At 44.0% G+C, this 26,917-nt stretch overlaps 1 protein-coding gene across 1 annotated transcript; it reads right to left on the bottom strand.

Moving 5' to 3' along the window:
* Positions 1–2,920: 2,920 nt before the first annotated feature.
* Positions 2,921–26,109, bottom strand: sh3bp5lb (SH3-binding domain protein 5-like, b). The gene is made up of 6 exons (XM_004573631.4): positions 25,760–26,109; positions 25,480–25,542; positions 14,349–14,477; positions 7,980–8,141; positions 7,228–7,401; positions 2,921–4,897 (listed from the first exon to the last, which is right to left on the bottom strand). The coding sequence occupies exons 1-6, from the start codon at positions 25,973–25,975 to the stop codon at positions 4,283–4,285; spliced, it is 1,359 nt and encodes a 452-aa protein (XP_004573688.2). The 5' UTR covers positions 25,976–26,109; the 3' UTR covers positions 2,921–4,282.
* Between the last annotated feature and the right edge of the window lie 808 nt (positions 26,110–26,917).

Genomic DNA, 26,917 nt, shown 5'->3' with positions numbered 1-26,917 from the left:
GGAGGCAGAGTTCAGGAGTCTGACAGCTGTGGGGAAGAAGCTGTTCCGGTACCTGGTGGTCTTCGTCCGGAGGCTCCTGTGGTGCCTCCCAGAGGGCAGGAGGGTGAAGAGTCCATGTGATGGGTGACTGGGGTCTTTGATGATTTTCCCAGCCCTTTTCAGACACCGCTTCCTGTAGATGTCTTTTATGGCAGGAAGTGGTGCTCCGGCGATGCACTGGGCAGTTTTCACGACCCTCTGCAACGCCTTCCGGTCCGAGGCAGAGCAGTTCCCGTACCAGACTGTTATACAGTTGGTCAGGATGCTCTCGATGGTGCAACGATAGAAGTTCACCAGGATGTCTGAGGACAGGTGGTTCTTCCTCAGAGTCCTCAAGAAGAAGAGGCGCTGGTGAGCCTTCTTGACCAGCTTGGAGCAGTTGGTCGTCCAGGTGAGATCCTCGGAGATGTGGACTCCCAGGAACTTGAAGCTGCTCACACACTCCACAGCCGTCCCCTTAATGTGGATGGGTGGATGTGGGTCAGCATTCCTCCTGTAGTCCACGATGAGCTCCTTGGTCTTCTCGGTGTTAAGCAGCAGGTTGTTTGTGTCGCACCACTCAGCCAGACGATCCACCTCCTCTCTGTAGGCGGCCTCATCGTTGTCACTGATGAGACCAATCACCGTGGTGTCATCTGCAAACTTAATGATGGTGTTGGAACCATCAGCAGGTCTGCAGTCGTGGGTGAAGAGGGAGTAGAGGAAAGGGCTCATCACACAGCCTTGTGGTACACCAGTGTTCATTGTGATGGTAGATGAGCAGTGGTTATCCAGCCGGACATGTTGGGGGCGGTTGGTCAGGAAGTCCAGTAACCATTTGCAGATGAGGGAACTGATGCCCAGGTCTGTCAGTTTCCTGATGAGTTGTGAGGGGTGGATTGTATTGAATGCTGAACTGAAGTCTATAAACAGCATTCTGGCGTAGGTGTTGTTGTTGTCCAGGTGTGAGAGGACAGAGTGCAGTGCGATGGAGACTGCATCCTCTGTGCTCCTGTTCTGGCGGTATGCGAATTGGTGGGGGTCCAGGGTGGGGGGGAGACAGGATTTGAAGTGTGCTAGGACCAGCTGCTCTAAGCACTTAGATGGGGGTGATGTGATGTGATGGGGGTGAGTGCTACTGGGCGGTAGTCATTGAGGCAAGATGGGTTGGAGTTTTTGGGTATCGGGACGATGGAGGTGGATTTGAAGCAGGCCGGTACCACAGCGTGGGCCAAGGACAGATTGAATATGTCTGTCAGCACTCCTGCAAGCTCCTCAGAACACGCTCTGAGAACACGCCCGGGGATGCCATCAGGGCCTGCAGCCTTGTGGACATTGATCCTGCTCAGCACCGCTCCTACATCGGTGGGGGAGAGAGTCAGAGGTTGGTGGTCTGGCGTCACGTCTGCTTTGGTTGTGGTTGTGGGGTTCCCTCGCTCAAAACGAGAATAAAAGTTGTTGAGCTCGTTGAGGAAGGAGACATCAGAGGATGCGGGGGAGGGTTTGGTGGTCCTGTAGTCTGTGATGGTCTGGAGTTCTTGCCACATGCGTCGGGGGTTGGAGTTGGAGAAGTGTTCTTCTACCTTCTTTTTGTAATGGTGTTTGGCTTTTTTGATGCCCTTCTTTAGATTAGCCCTGGCTGTGCTGTAGGCGTGTGCATCTCCTGACCTAAAGGCGGTGTTGCGGGCCTTCAGGAGGAGACGAACATCCCGGTTCATCCAAGGCTTCTGGTTGGGGTACATGGTGATCCGTTTCTGGGTGGTGACACTGTCTGTGGTTTCGGAGATGTAATCCAGTACAGATGAGGCGTACTGGTCCAGGTCTGTGTGGGTGAACATATTCCAGTCTGTGTTTTTAAATCTGTCCTGGAGCACTGCCTGTCCCCATATAATGTTGTGCAGCCCGCTTGAGGGTCATCCTTTTTGTAAAACATGCTGCTGGTTCACATAGAGATCCACAGCGCTGTGTAAACTTACAAGTTTACAACTGCCAAAGCAAATAAAATCTTTTTAAAAAGACAGACCTTTCTCCTGAGATTCCTTCCAAAAATTTCTGAACACAAGACTAGCATGTGCTAGCAGAATAAGTATACAGATCTGCTTGAGGGAAGGAAAATAGTTCTACACAGAAGTAACACCCATGTTAGAAGAAACCCAAGGCTTGTTGGTGTTCAAACAGCTCTGCAAAACCTCCAACTTCACAAAAATAACATTTATGAGAAATCTCAATCAAGGCAGAGTGCTACATTGGGCAGATGCAGCAGGTCACCATCTGTTTAATTTAAGGGAAGCAAAGATTGGCTGACTATTCGACTGTTGGTTACTAGCAGAGATGTGGCAAAAAAGCACTCCTGCACTCTTGTTAACAAATTCTTTTAAAAACAAAAGTTTATATATGGTAAAGAGAAATGTGGGCAAATATGCAAAATTTGACACTTAGATCTCCCAAAAAGCCCACGCTTAGTTGACTTTGTGTGAATCTCACTTGGAAGCATACATTGTTTGTTTATAAGAGATAAAATTTTCAGATATTTCATGGCTATACGCTGGATACACAGATGGAGTCAAGATACAGTATATCTGAAAAACAAAGAATCTAGAGTTGAGAGTCTAGATTACGGTACGAGTATGGTAAGATGGGAGAGGCATGAAAGAGCCTTATTCAGGTGAGGCAGACAATCTGGTGGCAACTGGGTGCTGGAGCTGGTCCTTAAAATGGCTGCTGAAGAGGCTGATGAGCAACAGGTGAGCTAGCTGAAAAGCAGGAACTCAAGACTTCACCCATCGGTAGCTCCACAACCTGTCCGACCTAACACTCCCAAAAATGTTCTTAAGTACAGTAACAAAGTATTTGTACTTCCCACCTCTGGCAGTTGCTGAACTCAAGGACAGAATGAAGCTCATTATCTTTTTGAAATTAGACGTTTATTTTAGCAGCACTGGGTTAGGGTTAGGATACGGGATTGGTTAATGTACAATTCACAAAGTTCACGGCACATCCATGTACAATAGTGGAAAATGTTCCACTCTATGAAATTATGCTATAATATATTTTATAAATATTTTTATGGAAAGCTGAGCCTAACTGCACCCTACAGTGTGCCTCTTTACCCTGAAACCACTGCTTGCTTCAGTGTGGTTGATGTTGCTCTTATTTTGGCAGCGCTTCAAAAACAGAAGTGAAAGATTCCCGTTGAGTCTCGTGAGAAGATACAAATCTGTAAACTCAAATATGTAGCACTGCCTGCTATGGTGACCATTGTGAATAAGGGAGTAGCTGAAATCAGTTTCAAGACCGATTACATACGTCCATACAAATGCCATATCCGAGCATGTGGCGTAAAAAAGACCCACAGTTTACAGACTTATTTTATCCTCCACAGACAATGCAGTTTTGTGTCCACATTCTTTCTTCAGAATTGAGGATTATCACAGTTTTCCAGATGGGTTGGTTCAGGTCATGCTGCCAGTTTGTGTCCAACCCAAGTGTGACTGCTCATGTTTCTTGTCACACTCTGCATGTTCCTACATCAGGAAAGTTTGCAGAGTGAATTCACTCTTATTGCTCCTAAAGACCATACTCACTTGCAGAAGCAGGCACAGCAGCTGGTGGACACCACAGGCAAGTTGTTATGATTATTTCCTGGTCTGCTTGGAGTGCACTTGGAAGATGCATGTACAGCTTTTTCCCCTTGCAGCATAATCATTGTAGAGTGGTCAAATTGGAGGGTACATATGCGTATGTCTTTACAAAGCCTTACATTCATCCTGTGATGGCACAAATTTATGTTACCCAGACCCAAAGGCACCCTTGCAAACTTGTAAATGCAGAAAGTATAACAGGTGCTTCAGACCATCCTTAAAGCAAATACAAGCTGATAGCATGCTAACACAGGGAATGCCAAAACCAGGTGCACAAATGAAACACAACTATGTGTTTAAACTGTTGTTAAAAGCCTTTTTGTACTTTACAATTACTTTTTTTCCTCAGCTGTTGAGCAACAGATTGGATCAGACTCAGTGCGCTGTGCGGGGCTGCTCCACTGGATTAATGTTGTCACACAAAGATTCATTAGTGTGCAGCTGATGTACCTGTTAATCCACCCACCTATTCCTAACTTTGTCAATCACTGTCAGCGCCTTCTTGTCAGCTTGTTTGGCACCTCTCAGTCAGAGATATTTCAGATTCTCTCAAGTTCTTCTATGATCCCTCAGCCTAATCACCACGATCATCACCATCACAACATTCCTCCTCCTGCTTGATATCATAGACTAACACTTCTGTGGTGCTGCTTAACAAAACTCTCCTGTTTCTCTTTATTAGCAGCTCCTTTCTCCTGGTGAACAAGCTCCTGCTGAGGCCCTTCAGTCACCATCTCCCTGCTGACTGGCTTGTCATTAGACTTGCTGTAGTGGTCCCACTCTTCACCCAGCACACTCCCAGCATCACTCAGGTCGCCCAAATGCTCCACCGAGTCACACTTTTCCAGGTCGGAGGCGATGGTTTGAAGGCTGATAACCGACATGCAGTCTGAGCCGACCTGCTCTGCCTCCAGTTGCTCCCTCTGGCCCCAGCCACTCTCTCGGTGCCGCTCTACCCACAGTCTGGTTTTCTCACCATCTGCCCAATCGCTTTCAATAGTGTCGACTCCCACACAGCTACTGTCATGAATTCCAGTGGCAGTTCTGACCTCAGCTTCAGCACCTACAGGGGAGCTCCGACCCCCACAGATGGCAGGATGCCCCCTGCTAGCTCTGGCCCGCCCCCTCTGTGCATGGATCTGCTCACTGATCTGCTCCAGGTTCCGCAGGGCCACGGAGTAACGCATTTTTACTTTTGCCACTTGCTCCTCTAGCTGTACGACTTTAGCTTTATGCTCCTGCAAAAAAGGTTACAGCAAGTTAGGAAGGCTCACGCTGACACATTTAAACATCTCTACACTCCAATTAATTACACCTTGGTTAAAACAATGAATATTACATACACTCAACAAAAATATAAACCCAACACCTTTGTTACTGCTCCCATTCCCCATGGGATGGACGTAGAGACCTAAAATTCATTCCAGATACACAATATAACCATCCCTCCCAAACAGTGGTCACAAATCAGTCCAAATCTGTGGTAGTGGGCACATCTGCTATATTGAGATAATCCATCCCACCTCACAGGTGTGCCACATCAGGATGCTGATCTGACATCATGAGTAGTGCACAGGTGTACCTCAGACTGCCCACAACAAAAGGCCACCCTGGAATGTGCAGTTTTTTTGCGCTATTGGGGGTCTGGGGACCCAGAACCGGTCAGTATCTGGTGTGACCACCATTTGCCTCATGCAGTGCAACACATCGTCGCATGGAGTCTATCAGATTGTCAATTGTGGCCTGTGGAATGTTGGTCCACTCCACTTCAATGGCTGTGCGAGGTTGTTGGATATTCGTGGGAACTGGTACACGCTGTCGTATACGCCGGTCAAGCACATCCCGAACATGCTCAATGGGTGACATGTCCGGTGAGTATGCTGGCCATGCAAGAACTGGGACATTCTCAGCTGCCATCTGCCCTGAACAATGTGAACCATGATTCATCCGTGAAGCGCACACCTCTCCAACGTGCCAGACGCCATCGAATGTGAGCATTTGCCCACACAAGTCTGTTACGGCGACGAGCTGGAGTCAGGTCAAGACCCCGATGAGGACGACGGGCATGCAGTTGAGCGTCCCTGAGACGGTTTCTGACAGTTTGTGCAGAAATTGTTTGGTTGTGCAAACCAATTGTTCCAGCAGCTGTCTGGGTGGCTGGTCTCAGACGATCTTGGAGGTGAATCTGCTGGATGTGGAGGTCCTGGGCTGGTGTGGTTACACGAGGTCTGCGGTTGTGAGGCCGGTTGGATGTGCTGCCATATTCTCTGAAACGCCTGTGGAGACGGCTTATGGTTGAGAAATGAACATTCAATGCACGGGCGACAGATCTGGTTGACATTCCTGCTGTCAGCATGCCAATTGCACGCTCCCTCATTGCTTGTGGCATCTGTGGCATTTTGCTGTGAGACAAAACTGCACATTCCAGGGTGGCCTTTTGTTGTGGGCAGTCTGAGGTACACCTGTGCACTACTCATGATGTCAGATCAGCATCCTGATGTGGCACACCTGTGAGGTGGGATGGATTATCTCAATATAGCAGATGTGCCCACTACCACACATTTGGACTGATTTGTGACCACTGTTTGGGAGGGATGGTTATATTGTGTATCTGGAATGAATTTTAGGTCTCTACGTCCATCCCATGGGGAATGGGAGCAGTAACAAAGGTGTTGCGTTTATATTTTTGTTGAGTGTAAATACAGCTTCTTATACCATGAATGCAAGCCTTATCATTAGTTAGTAATTTTATTGTCCAGCATAAAGAAATTCACTCTTCACTTTTGTCAGTGATATTTTACACAGTAATTAATTTTGTGAGCGCCTGGGTGCAGTGGACCAAACAGAAAAGACGTCGTTACACGAATTTACTACTTTGAGGGTTTTACACCTAAACAGGTACACAATGTTTGATCTTTTGTATTTGAAGTAGAACTGGCTTAAGATGTGAAAAGTATAGCACACATGGTAAATCAAGTGGTTCTTATACAGCGCTTTTCTACTTTGAGCACTCAAATGCTTTACACAACTTGTACATTCACCCATTTGCACAAGCACTTTTTCCCACGCTAAGTGCTTCCTATCTAATGTTCACACACATTCATACTCCGATGGACGCGTCAGAGAGCAACATGGGGTTAGTATGCCTCACACAGACAACTTTTACAGACAATACATAAATAACTGCAAACTGCATTCTGATACTGTTGTGGGCACTATCTTGATTTTAAAAAGTTCTGATTTTTAACTGCAAGGACTGGGGGTGAGGAACCGCTAACTCTTCTAATGAAATTTGTTTTTCTTCAATTTTCAATATGTACGGCAACCACGTTCAGATAAAGGATTTGCTGCTTCTACAACAGCGAGTATTATCTGTTTGTGTTTAACTGAAAAGGGAAATTTGCAATGCAAAATCATGCAATGCATTCTCAGTGACTGTCACAGAGCTTTTTGGAGTAACTGGAATAACATTTCTTGTCTGCCTTGATAAAGTGTTTTACAGCTGAAAGGCTAATTCATGACTAATGAATAACTCAAAAGATATTTTTAAATTAATGATGGTACATACCTCCAAAATGTGATTGAACTGAGCCTTGAGTTCAAAGTAAGGCTTGGACTTAAGAATGACTTTCTTCAGGGCTTTCTGGAGAGTCTGGACTCGAGCTTCAGCATCCTGGCACAGTTGGGTGACTCGCTGGTGCTCTCGCTCACTGCGAAGGCGCTCCTCCTCTGCCTCATTCACCTGACGGGACAAAAACCATGACTAAGAGTAGGAACGCTGGATGGACACTTAGATCACACTTTAACTTCTGCCCAGATCCCAGGTTGGCACTGATATAAGCAGACATGCTTCATTTTCAGTTGTCACAGTTATTAAAGATTTGACTAATAACATTAAAATGGTTTGTATTTAAATATTCAGCCACCATTAAATTAAAACTTTAGTCAGAAAAAGTTGGGATGTAAATAATCTGGAAGCCTTTATTTAATCGGAAATGAGACAAAACACAGATATATTTGTAACCATTACTATTAATGATTGTGTATTTGTTTGTTATAAAGAAGAACAGACAAACAACCACCTGAACTTTTTCATATAAGTGGAAATAGTGATGCAGCCACAGTCTCAGCTCCATGAACTGTTGTAGCTGTTTTGGTCTGTAGTAATGTAGTAAGGTTTCTAGTCCCTTGGGAAGGTTCCTGTGTTGGAGATTTATTTTTGGTGACCTTTTGTTCAGAAAGAATTATCTATAGCGCACTGATTTTAATTGTATAAACAGCACAACAACACTACCATCAGCAAGAGGCAGAAGTGTGTACCTTGGCGGTGGCATGGTTAAGCATCTCCTGCCAGGTTGGGTCCATGGTGTTCTTGTCAGCCAAAAGGCCTTGCTCTGCCACATACACCATCTCTCTGGCAGCAGTGTGCATGGACACAGCCCTCTCATATCTCAGAGCTGCCTTCTGGGTCTCCTGTTGGGCCTAAAGGAATAGATAGCAGCTATTAAAACACAGGAAAGAGATGCATGTTCGAACATACATGCATAGAGATAGTCTTTTCAGCATTAGAGCTATGATTTGATTTTTTCCATACTATTAACTCAGAGACTCTGGTTACATAAATTGATAATTGATATAATTTCATTAATGTAGACAGATACCACAACAGTTTAAATAGCTTTACTCCGTAGGGTTAAAAAAATATTCTCAAATAACTTATTTTTACTATTATGTACTCTCTGCCTACCTTGCTGCACATATTTTGGCAACATCCATAATGATCCTTTTTTTTATTTCTGTTTTTGAAAACTAAAAAGTAAAAGTTAAAAAAAGTAACAATTGAAAACTCAAAAGTACTGTGCAGGGTCCACAGTGTGCAGTAAAATGCAACTCTGCGCTCAGTGACCCCGCTCTGTAACTCTGTGTTGTGGTTTCCACTCTGCAACTTGATGTGGAGCGCTGGACATAAACCTAACTTCCATCCATAGATTCCCAATAGACGCGCAGAGCCCCACAGCTGAATCCACAAATTAACACTGAAAAAGACAGTCAGCATCGCATCCTTCCCTATTTGTAGCTACCACTGTAAACAAAGTTTCTTCTGTTTTAGTGGACTTTGGGGTGAAAAGAGAAATCTTTACTTTAAAACATGTCACAGAACCATTGAGAGCTCAATCTGACGATTAACTTCAAATAACAGATTTCTGGTTGAAATGAAACGTCCAAATATTCCTCAGGCCTAAGATCTAATTTTTATCATGTGGGAAAGCTGATTATTTTCTTAGTGTGAGATTTGGTCCCTCGCTATAACGCGGTTCACCTTTCGCGGCCTCGCTCTTTCGTGGATTCTTCATGTGCAATTTTTCTCTCTCTCTCTCCTTTTTTTTTAATTTTTTAATTTTTTATTTTTTAAATACAGCGCATTGTGTTCTGCATCCTGATTGGCTGTAGACCATTGTCAATAAATCTCATGCCGTGTCTCCTGTACAGTACAGGATGCGTTCAGCTTGTCAAATTGACATAAATCTTCCATCGCTAGCTGTGTGACTCTGAAGTGCTGCACTGTATGTTTGTAAGTTTTCTCCCCAACAAACACAACAATGTCGACGAGACGTCGTCACCTGCGGGTGCCTTTGGTCTCATTCTGTAATACTGAACTTATTCTTCTACGAAGGTTTGAACTTTGAAAGAGTTTAAACAAAAGAATGAAAAGTGTGAAAATAAATGTATAAAGTGTGTATTGAGGGGTTTTACACCCTTAAAACATCTATAATAATTGTAAAAAATAAAGTTGGCTACCTCGCGGGTTATTTTTAGAATGTAACTCCCACGATAGACGAGGGACCACTGTACACAAAACTGGATTTTTTGATTTCAGCCACTTCCTCCATGTGTCGATGGTAAATCCAATGTAGGGGCCTGGTCTGTGATACTTCCTCACCATCTGTCTTCAGCTGCACAAGGAACTCTGGAGCAGCTCATCTCTGGGGCCATTTTCCTGTTTTATTTATAGATGTTCTGAGTTTAATGCTGAATTGTGTCTCTGACACTCACTAATCCTTGTCCTCCATAGCTCACAGATCTCAGGATGCTGGACTTCAGTGGAGACCTCAGTGAGTCGTTCTTGGTACCCGCCCTCCATCTGTCTCCTCCTGTGTGTATTTTTCCAGCTGGGTATCTGATTACTTTTAAGCAGAGGTGGCAAAAGTACAGACTTCTTTTCTTAAGTACAAGTACAGATGCCTGTGTTGAAAAATACTCCAATAAAAGTACTGAAGCAACTTTTTTACTCAAGTAAAACTGAGAAAGAACAGGCTCTGAAATGTACTCAAAGTAAGTAAGTAAAAAGTAGCTTGTTGAAAACTGGTTTTACACAAAAGGTACCTGAACCTTGTGCTACATTAATATGATAATAAAATAATATTAGTACACGAGAATACAAATTTTTGAATAGAAATTCTAAAGTCCTGAGTTTTAATCTGCCGTAGGACACATGCGGTGTAGGATCATTTGAAAAAACATTGTGTTGCCTGTAGGGCTGCCACGATAAGTCAACTAGTCATGATTACGTCGACGATTTTGATAGTCGACGTAATTGTGACTAGTTGACTGATTTAATAGTCGACGCGTCGTTTGAAGCTTTGTAAGATCACAAAAGACGCAGGAATAAGTAGCAGGATTTAAGAGTGTAATAACGGACTGAAACAGAAGATGGCAGCATTGCATGTACAAGGATGCCAGCTGCCGTTAAACCCCGAAGAAGAAGAAGAAGCTCTGTCCCAGCCCAGCTCAGTTTCCAACAATGGCGGCAGCTAGTTAGTTTTAATGTTACTCTTATTATTCTTTCTGGGTCACAAAATAAACGTTTAACATATTTTCAGGCGAGAATGTAGCTGTGTAAACCTCAAATATCTGCTCAGTTTATCAAGACGCCACATACTTTCAAAAGCGCTCCGACGTTTTCGGAGACGTCTGTTACCCACTAGCTTGATAGCGAGCCGGGGGCTAGGCTCACTAGCGCCGTGAGAACACCGGACTCCCGGCAAATCGTTTTCAAACCCACCGCCGTCTTTCGCTACTCAGGTTAAACATGATATATAAGTCACTTAGATAACTTAAAAATGTTTTCTCAGTCTTTTATTTGTTCCTGAGTAAATCGGTTTGGCTGAGATCAAAGTTTTTACACAGCTGAATAAACGTCAAGCAGACAGCTGATTATCAGAAGTGTGAGATGCTGGAGAATTTACTCCGGTGTCCTGTTATAGTTTAGATAGCAAGGAGTTTATTAAACTTCACCGAAACAATCTGCAGATTTCATTAAAATTTAATAAACTATCATCTTGTCTTTATTTTTAGTTTGCACCTTAAACACTTAAAGCTGTAAGCTAATGATAGTTATATAAGAGCAGATGCTGCTGGTGCAATAAGCTGTACCTGTACGTCCAATGGATGATGATCTGATTAGTCGACTAATCGCAAAAATAATTGGTGACTAGTCGACTATCAGAATAATGGTTTGTGGCAGCCCTAGTTGCCTACACTGTAGAGGGTGACTTCAACTCCTGAGCTAAACAGTAAAATTAGCACAGTCAGGGGTTACAGTGGGCAGGTGGGGGAACCCTAACATCTGTGTCGTGTCTCAGCATGGGGACAAAAATCACAACTCAAAATCATTTCTAACATGAGCTTCAGCAGATTTAGTGTACAGGATTGTGGATGTACACAACGATGTAAGCAGATCTTTTACAGCTATCTTCACTGATTTCCATTTCCTACACTGACATTATGCTGTACAATGTCTTTATATTAGACTGGATACAGTTGGTATAACGTCAGAATTCAGTGAGTTAATCCAACCATCATCATCTTAATTGTAAATCAGTCTGCTACACTTGATGTAAAACCAAGACTGACCACTGACACTGTGCACCACTCCAGCTTTACAATAACTTCACTGCAGTGTGACAAGCTAACGTCTTTAACCCATACAGAGTACAGAGTATTTTCATGCAACATTTGATTAACACAAAGTTAGTATAACCTGGTTTGTTTTGAAGTAATGTTCAATATGAGATTATACATGTACGTTTTAAATTTGCAAATCAGATTTCCAGGCTTTACTGAGCTGGCCTGCCTTTAAATCTAACCTCTCTGCGTCCCCTCCTGTCTTTTCTTACATCTTTCTCCATCTCAAAGTTCTCACACTCTTTTCTCTCCTTGGAAATACAGCAGCTATCAACACACTGCGCACAAACAGTTTGTATGTTTGCTGATGTTTGTTGAACTGACCAAAACATTGAGTCTGAAATTACCTGACACTTCAGAGACATCACTCCTTTCAAGCTTCCTCCTCTTCCATAGCACTAGCTACATTCTACTGTAAATGATGAACCAAAAGGAGTAAAAAGTACAGGTATTTGTTTAAAAAAGGGAGTAAAAGTAAAAAGTTTCAGAAAAAAACTGTACTCAGGTACAGAATTCTACTTGAGTACAGTAACAAAGTATTCGTGCTTTGTTTCTTGCAAAGTCACATGCATTGATGACTTGCATCATATTGCTACCGATCTGCTTTGTCTCAGCTCGTGTCTTATGCAGATATTTGTCTGTTACTGACATTCATGCATCTTTTTCATGATGGCCTGTGCAACACACAGGTACCTGCAGCTGTTCTGCTTTATGGGAATGCTGCCCCTTTAGAACTCAACCAGTCAGTTTTAGACATCCAGTCCAAATGACTTTCCCATGTCCTTGCTGTAGATCCTGGTGAGGTGGATCAGTGAGTTCACTCGTGGCATACAGCCTGATGTCATCCATTTACAGGAGGTGGCTGATGGTCACTCAGCTTCAAACAGCTGGCTTAGGGGTTTAAAGTCTATACAGAACAGCAGTGAGGACAGTGCATCAGCTTGTTGTCTTCTAAGGTCTCCCTAAGTTCCTGATGAATGTTATTGTCATGTGTGAGCCTTGTAAGGTGTGCCAAGTCCCTGACAGTGGCTTTTTCAATGATGGAGACAGTCCATGGTCTGTCGCCATCATTTCTCTTCACCTAGCACTGCCATCTGTTGCTGTCACTGTGACAGCTTTTTTTTAACCAAACTTACAGCTGATCATCTGGGTTTGCATACAAAAGAGCAGTACAGTGGTGTGTGCCTCACAGCAAGAAGGTCCTGGTTGGAATCCACCATCTCCCTGTGGCCTTTCTGTGTGGAGTTCGCATGGGTTTTCTCTGTGTACTCCGGCTTCCTCCCACAGGCCAGAGACATGCAATTAGGGTAGTTAGGTTGGTTGATAATTCTTAATTACCCATAGGTGTGAATGTCTGTGTCTCTGTGTTAGCCCTGCAACAGCCTGATAACCTGTCAGGCTGTACCCTGCCTCTTGCTCGTGGCCCCCCATGACCCTGATAAGGATAAGGGAAGAGAGTGGAGTGTAAGATTTAAGCTGTCAGACTGTGTTGAAGAGGTCCACACTTCAGCATGTCTTCTGAGCAACCAAATAAAACAGATGTGCTTGTGTTACTGTTGTTAATTCTGTGTATAAAAATTGATATTTCATTCGTCAAATACAGCCAAACACACCATCCACTGATGGCCACATTCCACACCATGAAATTCACATTGAAATAAACTGTTATACTCTCTATTAAGATTTAGAAGGCTCAACCTTCCCATTCCCTGTCACATACATACTAATCAAGAATCACCATTTACAGGACTTCATGTGACTTCATGTGATATATTCTGCCACAGTCGTTTGTTCTTGTGTTAAGCTGTAGAAAGCACATTACACTGCATATAGCTGTGGATGGAAGGAAGGTCCTTCTCACACATTGCCTTGTCTCAGATAGCTATGCCTTCAGCCATGACTGGGACTGAAACTGACACAACTTGGGACCTCCATGGCCCTTCACCACACTGACATGCTGCTGGGTACCTCACCTAAGAACGTCAGCTGCTAATTGCCAACATACAATAGCTAAAGATATGACCCCAGTAAAAGGAGGTGAGCTTCTCTAGCAGTCGAAAATGTTTCATACACTGATGCACAATTATCTCTTTGAAGAAATAAAGCACTGCATCGAACTCTAGCTGCCTCCAGGGCACAGCTGCATTTTTCCCAACCTGTTCCTACAGCCTGTTTTTCAACTGGGACCTGGACTGGCAGTGTCCTTCACCATCCTGTGGGTAGGTCGTTGTAGCTCTTCTTGACTGAGCCCAGCCCCATGGCCTAAAGCCTAACCAGCCCAACCACCTCTTGAACTCCAAGCCTCAGCAACCCTGTCCCAGATTGGGTAACCTGTACCCACCTTTTGAATATCTTGCCCAGCTCAGGTGGTAGAGCAGGTAAGCTACTAACCGGAAGGTTGGCGGTTCAATCCCAGGCTCCACCAGTCTGCATGCCAAATATCCTTGGGAGAGATACTAACCCCGTGCTGCTCTCTGATGCATTCATCGGAGTGTGAATGTGCATGAATGTTAGACAGTAAGCACTAAACAGTTTAGAAAAAGTGCTTGTGTGATTGGGTGAATGAATTAGTTGTATAAAGCGCTTTGAGTGCTCAGATAGAGTAGAACAGCGCTATATAAGAAGCAGTCCATTTACCATACTTTGTGCTTAGCAGCTCTAATAAACTGCTAACTGATTGCATATATCTCACTCTGTTGACTTGTGAGCAGTAGAAACACATACCTCTTTGGCAAGTCTGCGAGCTTCATAATAAGGCCTTGCTTTGTCAATGCACGCACCGAGCTGGGAGCCCTGGGCATTGAGCTTCCTGGCAGAATCAGTCAGGATCCTCCTGTAGCTCGACCTGGCGTCCTGAGGGAGCACATGCATAAGATTGCACATTACATTACACACCGTGAGTCTTGACACGACTCACTGTGGCATCTGGGGCTGTGACAGGAAGACAGGAGTCAAGTGTACAAACACTTTGAGTAGGTTAAGCAGGCACCAGAGAAGGGAAAAAGGGGTTTATTGTTATATCCGTGACCTACATTCTAAGTTCTGTGATTGACATTCAACATATCGCTTAAACAAACACCACTTTACTAAAACCTTCACCTCAGTTTAGAAACATAACATAGCTGCTAGCGTACACATAACACCTCACAGATAATGGTCAGAGATGCACTTGCTTTTGAACCATGAGCATTTTAAATGTACTTCTGCTATGCTCATAGATTTTCTTTGGATAGGTTACTGAAATATTTCAGCATCTGCACTCACAGAATTCAGATTAAGACACTGTGGAAGCAAAAAAGAAATATGTGGTCTGAAAGGTTCTGTAGTAGAGCTTTTCCTACCTTAAAATAAGAGAATTTCTAGTTTCTTATGAAAAAACAAGATCCAGCAGTAATCATAGCAGGCTTCATTTTAGCACTTCTCTAAATGTTTCTAATTAGTGTTTAATCAAGCAGTGATCACAGCTTCATAAATGGAACGCAGCTGGAGATTAAAATTATGCCTACGGGACAAAAAACGTACAAAATTACTTGGCAAGGAAAAACAGTTTCAAATGAATGTTACAATTGCTATGGTGTGCAAAGGGTATGTGGAGTTTCAGCCACTCAACCATGCAAGACTTCTGTCCCCCGATCTTTAATCTTTTCTTCACCCTTGCAACAACCATCTAAGTAAATGTGACAAATATGCAAAATATGAGACAAATAGAAGATCCATAAGTGGCCAGTGATATGCTATTCCTGTTGTTGTGGTGTACTGCGATGCCTCAGTAGTCAGCTGATTTATATAGGGGCTTTGACAGGAAGCTGTTCAGCCAGCTGACCACTGTTCTCGAGACGGTCAACCACCTGCTTCAGGCTGGTCAGCACTGTTCTCAGATCTTAAGGCAGTGCTGTTAGAGGGTCAGTCTCATTACTACTGATCTGTGAACAACTTAGGAAACGAGTTTATGTAAGCTGTCACACTGCACATTCAATGATCTGTTTTTACACTGAATCATTGCAAAAGGCCTGCATGGATCTACAGATTGATATTAATTTCTTCGACACTCTGAGAGCAATTTGAGCACTTTGAAAAATCTGCAGTGAATGTGCGCTCGTCATAGAAAGATCAACTACAGGATACCAAGAGGCACAAAGTGTTTGCAGATAAAGACAGAGCACAAAGTCACTTGGCTGCTTAGACCACAGACTGGCTGCACAGCAATCATGAAAAGTTTAGAAACTTATTGAACATAAAATCTTGGGTTGTGAACACTGTTCATAAACCTGCTAATGCAATACTACCCATGTGAACTGAGATAACCCAGTTTGATGCTTTCTTCACAGCAAATAAGACAAGTCTCATTTGGATGAAACACGGTGTGCAAATAATGCTTTTAAAGATGCCAAGAATTTAAAATGAACTGAGGCTACGTCCACATGTACCCGGGTATTTTTGAAAACGCAGATTTTTCTATGCGTTTGCACCTTTCGTCCACACGTAAACGGCGTTTTCGGTCACTGAAAACTGAGATTTTTAAAAACTCCAGCCAGGGTGGATATTTTTGAAAACTCCGTTTTTGCATTTACGTGTGGACGAGAAAAACGGAAAAAAACGCAGAAAACGCAGCGTCAAAGGTGTGCGCCTTTTTTGACGTCACACTGTGCACCGCGTTATTGTTTCGGTGAAATGAATTTCTACAATACTGTTACTTGTACTCTCTGCAGTGTAAATGCTTACATACACACACAGTTACTGTCCCTCCACACATACGACTCGGTTCTAGTGATGTTCGATTCGTGAACGAATCGTTCAATACTCGAGAATCACTTTACTGACTCGTGAATCATGATTCACAAGCCCAACTGACTCACTGACTCATCCCTGTTGCTGTTAGCAAACTAATTCCATTAGTAGAAATATATCTAGCTTATAATTAAAATTGTGGGGGGGAAAAACAACAGCCAGTTTCGTAACAAAAGCATTTCTGCTCTGAACTGGAAGAAAAACCCCTGAGTAGAAGCTCACATCAAGAAAATAGCTCCTCGGTTCACAGTAGCATCGCGCTGCTAACATGCTAACAGCACATTTGAGCTACTCACCCCCTCCCTTCCTGTGCTGAATCGTAAGCATAAGCGAATCACTCAGGACTCGCTCACCCCCTCCCTCCTGTGCTGAATCAAAGAGCGAACGAATCACTCAGGACTCACTAACCCCCTCCCTCCTGTGCTGAATCGTAAGCATAAGCGAATCACTCAGGACTCACTAACCCCCTCCCTCCTGTGCTGAATCAAAGAGCGAGCGAACGAATCACTCAGGACTCACTCACCCCCTCCCTCCTGTGCTGAATCAAAGAGCGAACGAATCACTCAGGACTCACTCACCCCCTCCCTCCTGTGCTGAATCAAAGAGCGAACGAATCACTCAGGACTCACTAACCCCCTCCCTCCTGTGCTGAATCAAAGAGCGAACGAATCACTCAGGACTCACTAACCCCCTCCCTCCTGTGCTGAATCAAAGAGCGAACGAATCACTCAGGACTCACTAACCCCCTCCCTCCTGTGCTGAATCAAAGAGCGAGCGAACGAATCACTCAGGACTCACTCACCCCCTCCCTCCTGTGCTGAATCAAAGAGCGAGCGAACGAATCACTCAGGACTCACTAACCCCCTCCCTCCTGTGCTGAATCGTAAGCATAAGCAAATCACTCAGGACTCACTAACCCCCTCCCTCCTGTGCTGAGTCAAAGAGCGAGCGAACGAATCACTCAGGACTCACTAACCCCCTCCCTCCTGTGCTGAATCATAGAGCGAGCGAACGAATCACTCACTCACCCCCTCCCTCCTGGCTCACAGCTTCTTCTTCTTGGTTGGCAACCAATGTTAAGGCGCATTACCGCCCCCTGGCTCACAGCGCAGTGGACATTTAGATGAGAAAATATATATTTGACACACTTAAGGAAAATACTAATAAAATACAAATAAACAAAATAAATGTTTATTAAGCAATTTTGATAAGAAATTGCTTAATTTTAGAAATGTTTTTGCTCTTTGTTCTCTATAAAATAGTTGTTGTTTTTTTGTTTTTTTTTATCATTCATCTTAGCAGTGGGATTTACATGAAAAGGGAAACAAATTAAGTTTGAGTGAAAATGTAAAATTTTCGCACTCTCTGGTCAACTGACTCAGTGAATCAAATGACTCAAAACACCCGATTCACTTTGGTGAGTGACTCATTAACACTCGATTCAGTAAAAAGAATCAAATTTACCATCACTACTCGGTTCTGCTTCTATGCCCCAGCTTTGTTTACTTTTTCCCACCGAGGCTTCTAGACTTCTGATTGGCCAACATTTCTACACTGTTAGGAATATATCGCCACCTGCTGCTTTGGCATGTTCCTAGCAGCGTTTTCCTTCATTTCTGCCTTTACATGTGGACGGGATTATTTTTAAAACGGAAACGGAAAATCTCCGTTTTCAAAAATACCCGTGTACGTGTGGACGTAGGCTAAGTAGAATGCAAAAACAGCAGTGCACTCTCACTGATGGCGTCCAACCCGACTTGCTGTGACAGAGTCTGCAAAAAAAAAGAAAGCCTGAGAGAAAAGTCTTTACAACCCTAACACACACCGTCACGCAAACGCACACACTAGGGCTGGGTATCGTAACTGACTTCTAGAATCGATTCGATTCGATCCACAATTCGATCGACTCCATTTGAATCAGGGAAACTTTGCCTCAGACAGTCAGAAATATTATAATTCTGATCACTTATCAGTTCATATCCATATTTTTATATCTATAAAAAGAAAGCTGACACTTGTGAGACTTTATCAAAGGTGTGAGCATCACAGCAAAGGCCTTTGTGTCAAAGTAACTGAGGATAAAACACAGAAAAACATGAAGGTGATTTTCGTGTCCTGTCTTCTTATAGCAGATAACCTTAATAATACTCTGCAGTAGAACAAAAACAGAAGAAAACCATGAATCAACATTTGAACATTACCTGATGTTGCTGAAGTGACGCAGAGCAAAGTTACAGAGGTTTTATTAGAGACACAGCTGCACAGATGCAATTTTGCATCATTTTAAAAACAGAACAGCAGAAATGAGGCTTTCTTGTCGGAAGTTAAATTTAAAAAGAAAAAAAACAGCAGCCGACAGCGCTGTGCATAACAGTAGACTTGTGCATAATAAGCACGCGAATAATGCAGAAAACAGAGATTTGAGATGGGAAACTGCTCTTGAAGTACACAGGGAGAGAGAGAGCTGTGCATGAAGTGTGATTTTATCGTGCTGGAAGCAAAACAGCAAAAGTCAAAGGGAATTCATGACGATGTTTATGTGAAACGAGACATGAAGCGTAGTTTGGATCTTCTTTTGCTGCTGGTTCAGTCAACTTTGTTTGGAGAGACAAAACTGCAGCTTCAGAATCTGTGAGCTGTCGGCTTTCAGCCCCGATGGCGTGTCCATGTACGTGCCGTCGTGAGAAAGCCGACAGCTCACTGATTCTGATGCGTTAGCCTGTCCGCGTTTTGTGTTTACGTCTTTGTGCAGAATCTGTGTACTGCTCTCATTTACTGTTTTAACTGTTTGCTAGTTTAACCCGAGATTCTGGTATTTCTGGCAAAATGAATTTATATTTAAAAATCAATTCAGGGTTTTAATGAATTGATATCACATTATTCAAGCTAGAATCGGAAAATCGATAATCAAAACCCACCCCTAGCACACACACTGAATTATGAAATGACGTTTTTCTAGTTCTAGTTTGGCTGACCTAGGCTACTTGTAACTTCTTTTCATATCCAGAAAGAAAGAAAGAAAGAAAGAAAGAGGTGTCCAGAAGAGAAAAAGAGGGCAAAGAGGGATGTAATGCTGACAGTCGTGGGGTCACAGCCGTGTTTTGGAACCATTCACCGGTGAGCTGGCACAGTGTAGGGGCTTGCTGCTACGATGCTTGTTAGCTTTCGGTCGCTCGTCGCCCTCCTTCCCTCCTGTGGTTAGCTTACTGGGGGGAACAGCGCTGGCGTGGACTGAAGTCTTTTTTACGTTCTGACCCAAATGATGTTTTTTAGAATGAGTTGAAGAGGACTTTCACTGACTCCATGTCTGAGCAAACTTCCACAAGGAAATTATTAAATCTCCGCCAAGGTAACGCAGCACAATTTGTGGTCGAGTTCCGGACTGTGGCAGCCAAACCAGGTTGGCCCAAATAAATGTCTCAGCTGTTTTATTTCAAGCTTTGAATGACCGGATGATTGATCAGTTAATGTCCGGTGACAAACCGTGGTGTCCTTCTCTCTCAGAATTTACAATCTTTTAAAAGAGAGTAAGTAAAATGTATTTATATAGCACTTTTTAAGACAGAAATCTGTTACAAAGTGTTTACAGGGGATAAAAAAACATATCAGAGGGAAGCCAAAAAAATTACACGACCCCCAGAGCATCCGCCAAGGCCAGCTTTGAGCCCATGGTAATACACTCAACAAAAATATAAACGCAACACCTTTGTTACTGCTCCCATTCCCCATGGGATGGACGTAGAGACCTAAAATTCATTCCAGATACACAATATAACCATCCCTCCCAAACAGTGGTCACAAATCAGTCCAAATGTGTGGTAGTGGGCACATCTGCTATATTGAGATAATCCATCCCACCTCACAGGTGTGCCACATCAGGATGCTGATCTGACATCATGAGTAGTGCACAGGTGTACCTCAGACTGCCCACAACAAAAGGCCACCCTGGAATGTGCAGTTTTTTTGCGCTATTGGGGGTCTGGGGACCCAGAACCGGTCAGTATCTGGTGTGACCACCATTTGCCTCATGCAGTGCAACACATCGTCGCATGGAGTCTATCAGATTGTCAATTGTGGCCTGTGGAATGTTGGTCCACTCCACTTCAATGGCTGTGCGAGGTTGTTGGATATTCGTGGGAACTGGTACACGCTGTCGTATACGCCGGTCAAGCACATCCCGAACATGCTCAATGGGTGACATGTCCGGTGAGTATGCTGGCCATGCAAGAACTGGGACATTCTCAGCTGCCATCTGCCCTGAACAATGTGAACCATGATTCATCCGTGAAGCGCACACCTCTCCAACGTGCCAGACGCCATCGAATGTGAGCATTTGCCCACACAAGTCTGTTACGGAGATGAGCTGGAGTCAGGTCAAGACCCCGATGAGGACGACGGGCATGCAGTTGAGCGTCCCTGAGACGGTTTCTGACAGTTTGTGCAGAAATTGTTTGGTTGTGCAAACCAATTGTTCCAGCAGCTGTCTGGGTGGCTGGTCTCAGACGATCTTGGAGGTGAATCTGCTGGATGTGGAGGTCCTGGGCTGGTGTGGTTACACGAGGTCTGCGGTTGTGAGGCCGGTTGGATGTGCTGCCATATTCTCTGAAACGCCTGTGGAGACGGCTTATGGTTGAGAAATGAACATTCAATGCACGGGCGACAGATCTGGTTGACATTCCTGCTGTCAGCATGCCAATTGCACGCTCCCTCATTGCTTGTGGCATCTGTGGCATTTTGCTGTGAGACAAAACTGCACATTCCAGGGTGGCCTTTTGTTGTGGGCAGTCTGAGGTACACCTGTGCACTACTCATGATGTCAGATCAGCATCCTGATGTGGCACACCTGTGAGGTGGGATGGATTATCTCAATATGGCAGATGTGCCCACTACCACACATTTGGACTGATTTGTGACCACTGTTTGGGAGGGATGGTTATATTGTGTATCTGGAATGAATTTTAGGTCTCTACGTCCATCCCATGGGGAATGGGAGCAGTAACAAAGGTGTTGCGTTTATATTTTTGTTGAGTGTATATTCTCCTTCGCTCAGCTCCTAATTCCTTGCCCTCTCCTTCAGAGCCCCAGCCTGAACACATTCAGATCAGGCATTGTAGGCTTGAGAGGCTAACCAGTGTGCAAGTATCTTTAATATGGTCACTCGGGACACTTTCTCACTTCCTGTCCTGCGCAGCCAAAAGAGCCTGCCCACCTGTAGTTTTGGGCGTACATGTTGGATTTGGAGGAGACAATCTGAAAAGGCCTGCAAATTGACCATTGATCTTGGCTCAGGTCCCCTGGCCACCGCTATGTCCCCACAGCTGTTTGTTCTGCTGTGATTTACTTGGCTCAGACCGCCCACCTCGCCTGCCTGTACATCTAAGCTGTTTTTCTTCAAGCTTTGAATTCCACCTCGGGGTGAGCAGAACCATAAGTCTCCTCAGACGCCGTTTCTGGAGGGGCATGTTGGAGAAGGACATCAGGCAGATGTTGCAACATGTGCCACCTAAGCCTGAAGCAAACGTAGCACTCGACGAGCGTCAGCCAAAAATCTCAATAAAGGGATGGACAAGGCCAGTAATATCCTGGGGATGGAGTTGGACTCTAAGACGGTGATGGTGTGCTGGGTAGTCACAGGAGCACATCAGCATCAGCAGCATCAGTGAGACATAACCTTTAAAGACGGAGGAAATCAATTCTTGCTCCAGAGAGTATTAGGCCCCATATTAGACAACATCTGGGTCCTTTCTCATCCACGGTAAAATTAATTTTAAAATGATCAAATTAATTTTTGATCATTTTCTGTTTTTTGATGCTTATATCAAGTCTGTGACCCGCTCCTGTTTTTTTCATTTAAGAAATATTGTTAAACTCAGGACTATTGTCTCCAGAGGTGAAATGGAGATGCTTGTTCGTGCCTCCATCGCCTCCTGATTAGATTATTGTAATGTTTTCTTCTCCTGTCTGTCAAAGTTTTCTTTAAATCACCTTCAAGTGGTCCAAAATGCTGCACCAAGGCTTTTAACCCACAGTCATAAATTCTCTCGTATCAGTCCATTGTTAAAGTTCTTGCACTGGCTTCCGGCTGAGTGCAGCGGAAGCCATATACATTTAATTTGTATAATATACTAGGTTATTTCTAATTGTGCTATTTGTATACATTACATTTATTTTGTTTGTTTTTTTCACTTTTTAATACATGTTATTGTTTAATTCAGTTACTTTTCTTACTGTTTTGGAGCAACTGTGACCACATCATTTCCGCAGGCATTAATAAAGTGTTCTGATTCTCACTCAGGTAACCAGAAAACTGGCTGCTCGTTACATAGGTCCATACGAGATGGACTCAGTGATCAGCTGTCAGACTCAGGCCGCTCCCAATGCTATGCAGTCAACCCACTTTTCGTGTCTCACATATCAAGCCGGTGCAGTCCAGCACATTGCGCTCTCTGTGTTTCCAGTTTTGCACACTTGGATCATCATTGGCTAAGCTCTATTAGGAACCAACTTCCTCTGATGCTGGTCATCCTCACTCACTCTCTGCTTGCCTGCAACTTACCTGTCAGTTGCTGCTGCCCTTACCTTTTGGCCTCCTGGAGTACTATGGATCTCACCTGCCTGGCCTCCTATTCGCTACCACGTACCACCACTCTGGAAAAAGAGCAGACAGGTCGGACATCCTATTCCACTCATTGCATCACTGAGAACCACCCTGCCCTCTTTCCTTGCTTCGTCCTGCAAACCAGTAAGCCAACCTTCTTTAGTCACCTTCACGCTCTGTGAATAACACATCGCTCTCTCTGTTGCAGTAGCTCTCGCTCACTTTGACCTTAGTGATCCCTGTGTTAAATAAAGTTTTTAAAAAAATGAAACGTCAACTTTCAGGTCCAACCAGTACACAGCAGCTGCTCGGCCTTGACTGACAGACAGACAATGCTCAAAGAGCAGTGGAGGAAAACAGAAGACAGTCACAACAGAGGCAGCAGCAGGTGTGTGTTTGTGTGAGGACAGTCAGAATATGCCCCAGTGAAAGCAAAAACAGAGCTGTTTTGGGTTTTTATATTTTCCATTTATCATTAGCCATTTCAAGCAGTATTATAATTGTTACGCTGTTCTGGCTTTTTATTTTAGAGCGAGGCATAGTGCACTCTTCATGATGAAGCGTGTACAGTACATGCCCTCTATTTCCTTACACAAATTTGAATACATAAAACTGGATATTTAATTTTAATGTTTTTTTATTTGGCCTACACAGATGTAGAAATAATTACTACATATAATATATAATAATGACTACATAACAAAGGTTGGGGGACCAGCGGTCTGTAACACCGTAGTTCAGACCTGGTTAATACATGCTGAGGTGGGTGGTTGGTGATGGGTTTAGCTGTGGACACGGTCAAAAACCAAACCTCGGGCCAGCACTGGCTTACCGGCCAGTCAAAAGCAGCAGGCAACGTTCTGAGAACAGCAGCAGGCTGCTGCCATTACTATGGGAGCAGCATACCACTGGCCACTTTTGGATCTCAGTACTCCTGAAGATCCAACATCCTGGAGTGGGTGTCCTGGCCAAGGGAACCAAAATGTTCCCCACTTCAAGAAACACAGTAAAGCCAGCCCTCACTATATACGAGGCATTACAGTAACAGAAACTGAGACCAAAGTCCTCTAAAAGCGATCTTCAGTGCCTGTATAAATGGGTGTGAATATGACATGTTGCATAAAGCACTTTGAGTGCTTGAGTAGGTTAGAAAAGCACTATAACCAGTCCATTCACCACATATTGTGTGTGTGCAGGAGACCAGATGGGATGGAAGCAAGGACAAGAGATTAAACAGCTCTCTTATGGTGGATATGGATAGGGTCAGTCTGGAAGAAGTGCATGAAAACAGTGCTGTGGATATGAAGAGAGTGTCAGACAGCATCATGAGTGTGAAGCGGGACATCAAAGGGGTGATGTTGAATGTTTTCAGTGCGTATGCCCAACAGGTTGGATTTCAGTTAGAAGAGAAAGGAATTTGGAAGTGAGATGGATGAATGGGTGGAGTGTGTCTTCAAGACTGAGAGATTTGTGATTGAAGCAGACTTGAGTGGACTGGTAGATGAAGGTAACACAACTGATGAGAAGGTGTTGGATTGGAGAGTGATGCAGAAGGACAGATGGCAGTGGATTTTGCCAAAAGGATGGAAATAATGGCTGCGGTGAACACATGATTCAAGAAGAGGGGGGGAACACGGGATGATCTATAAGGAGGAGGATACTATACGTTGGACTACATCAGGGGTCCCCAATCCCAGTCCACAAGGGCCAGTGTCCCTGCAGGTTTTAGATGTGTCCTTGATCCATCACAGCTGATTTAAATGGATAAATTACCTTCTCAACATGTCTTGGAGTTCTGCAGAAGCCTGGTAATGAACTAATCATGTGATTCAGGTGTGTTGACCCAGGGTGAGATCTAAAACCTGCAGGGACACCGGCCCTCGTGGACTGGGATTGAGGACCCCTGGACTACATCCTATGGAGAAGGTGCAATCTGAAAGAGAAGATTGCTAGATGGAGAATGTACCTAGGAAGCATCAGATGTTAGTCTGCAGGATGACTTTGGTCATCAAGAAGTGGAAGCGAGTGAAGGCAGAGGCAAGGAATAAATGGTGGAAGCTGAGGAAAAATGAACGTTGCAGAGATTTCAGGGAAGAGTTAACAGATGACTGGGTAAGTACAGAATGAAGAAAAACAGAGAGAAACAGACGGGGGAACATTAGTGAGTAAAAGCCTAATGAAATGTTTTCCTTGTGCTTCACAGTGTTAATATATGGAAACCTGTTTCCACAGACTGAGTGACTCTTTGAGCATGGATACTGCTGATTTCAAGTAAAATGTATTCTTCATATTTATCATTTATTTCATGACATATTATATCTTTAGTGTTGGGTAATGTTGAAATTACATTCACCTTAAGATCGCTTTTACTTTGCAATGGGGTCTCGGGTTTTGTTACCCTAATGTACGAACAAAACGCAAAACTACGTGGGGGCTGGGGTGTCCGCAGGTTTACTGTGACCTCCTCACATCCAGCTGCAGCTCCAGCTTGTTGATCTCTTCGCTAGCTTGGTTGAGGTGCTCCAGCTCCTCCTGGAAACACACGGGAAAGACGACGTGTTTTAAAAGCAGAATACAACCAGACAGCTGGAAATATTGTTAGACAGGGGATGGGCTTGACCCAGGCGTCGGTCTGTGTCAGGAGCAGATCGTTGCCATGTACGGTCGGCGTTTATCGTAGTTTTGTTTGGCTCGGGAAATATGACGCATTTGCTAATGCGGGGAGGGAAACGGTCCTTTAGCAACATACCTGAATTCTTGGGTCCAATTCCTCCTCGTATTCCTCTCCGTTTTTAATCTGGCTGTTAGACTCTCCATCATTCCCACAGTCTGCTCCCACTTGCTTTCTCATCGTGGTTCTGCCGTCTCCGCCTTTCGCCTCTTCTCCCGGCGTCTCCTCCCGCAGACCGGCCGGGTTGGGGCTTCCTGCACGCTTCAGAGTTTCACGCGAGGTCCCAGGCTCCATGGGCGGCCCAGTCGTTCGGCTGCTGTGATATTTCTTTAACCTCCCGGTACAATAATGTGTCAGTGTTTAGGGCAGTGGAAGGTCGCCTCGCGTGTACTCATACTTTGAGTACGAGTATGTGTACAAACTAGTGATGGGATTTCCAGCTCTTTTTAGAGTACCGGCTCTCTCGGCTCGACTCACTAAAAAGAGCCGGCTCTTTCAGCTCCCAACCGGCTCTTTAGGTTGTTTTGTTGCTTCAATGAATTTATTATTAACAACAATATAAAATTATGCACAAAATGAATTACTAATGTAAAAAAAAAGTGGTTTTATTTATATATGTTTATATATAAATATATGCGGTGGCCCCAAGAGACAAAGCACGTACAAACTCCAAAACACATTTCTAGCATTAACTGAACTTCCAAAACAGAGCTACCTAGATCACTTAAATTACACAATTGAAAGCATAAGTGTATTGTTTGTGTATTTATACACATGCACTCATATATATATATATTCAAATAATTTTTAAAAAAAAATGTTCATTTACCTGTTACTACCACACACCAAATCCGGTCGCTGGTACTTGCTGGCTTGCGTAGCCACTAGGTAACAAAAGCTCAACACTGTGCCTAGCATCCTGGAGCACTTCTGTTGTCTTTTGTACGTGTTTTGGAGTTTGTACGTGCTTCGGGGTTTTTACGTGCTTCAGAGTTCGGATGTGTTTTGAAGTTTGTACGTGCGTTGTCTCTAGGGGTCACCATAAATATACTTTTATTTATTCACTCCACACAAGGCTCGCGTGCAGGGTGAAGCGGGGGAAAAAAGTGCGAGAGAGAGGGTGAGAGAAAGGAAAAAAAACAAACAAAAAAAACCCCACGGCTCGCGATAAGGAGTCGGCTCTAAGAGCCATTTCGTTCGCGACCGACACATTACTAGTACAAACCAGCGCCTGAC

This window comes from Maylandia zebra, linkage group LG22 (assembly GCF_041146795.1).
Source record: "Maylandia zebra isolate NMK-2024a linkage group LG22, Mzebra_GT3a, whole genome shotgun sequence".
Taxonomy (NCBI): Eukaryota; Metazoa; Chordata; class Actinopteri; order Cichliformes; family Cichlidae; genus Maylandia; species Maylandia zebra.
This window is presented reverse-complemented; position numbering and strand designations above follow the sequence as displayed.

Bases quoted from the DNA above. Each gene is read 5' to 3' on its own strand.
- sh3bp5lb (XM_004573631.4), bottom strand. From the start codon at position 25,975: ATGGAGCCTGGGACCTCGCGTGAAACTCTGAAGCGTGCAGGAAGCCCC. The intron at 14,478-25,479 runs GTGAGGAGGTCA...GTGCTCCCTCAG, and splicing joins AGCTGGAGCTGCAGCTGGAT to GACGCCAGGTCGAGCTACAG. The intron at 4,898-7,227 runs GTATGTACCATC...CCTTTTTTGCAG, and splicing joins AGTTCAATCACATTTTGGAG to GAGCATAAAGCTAAAGTCGT.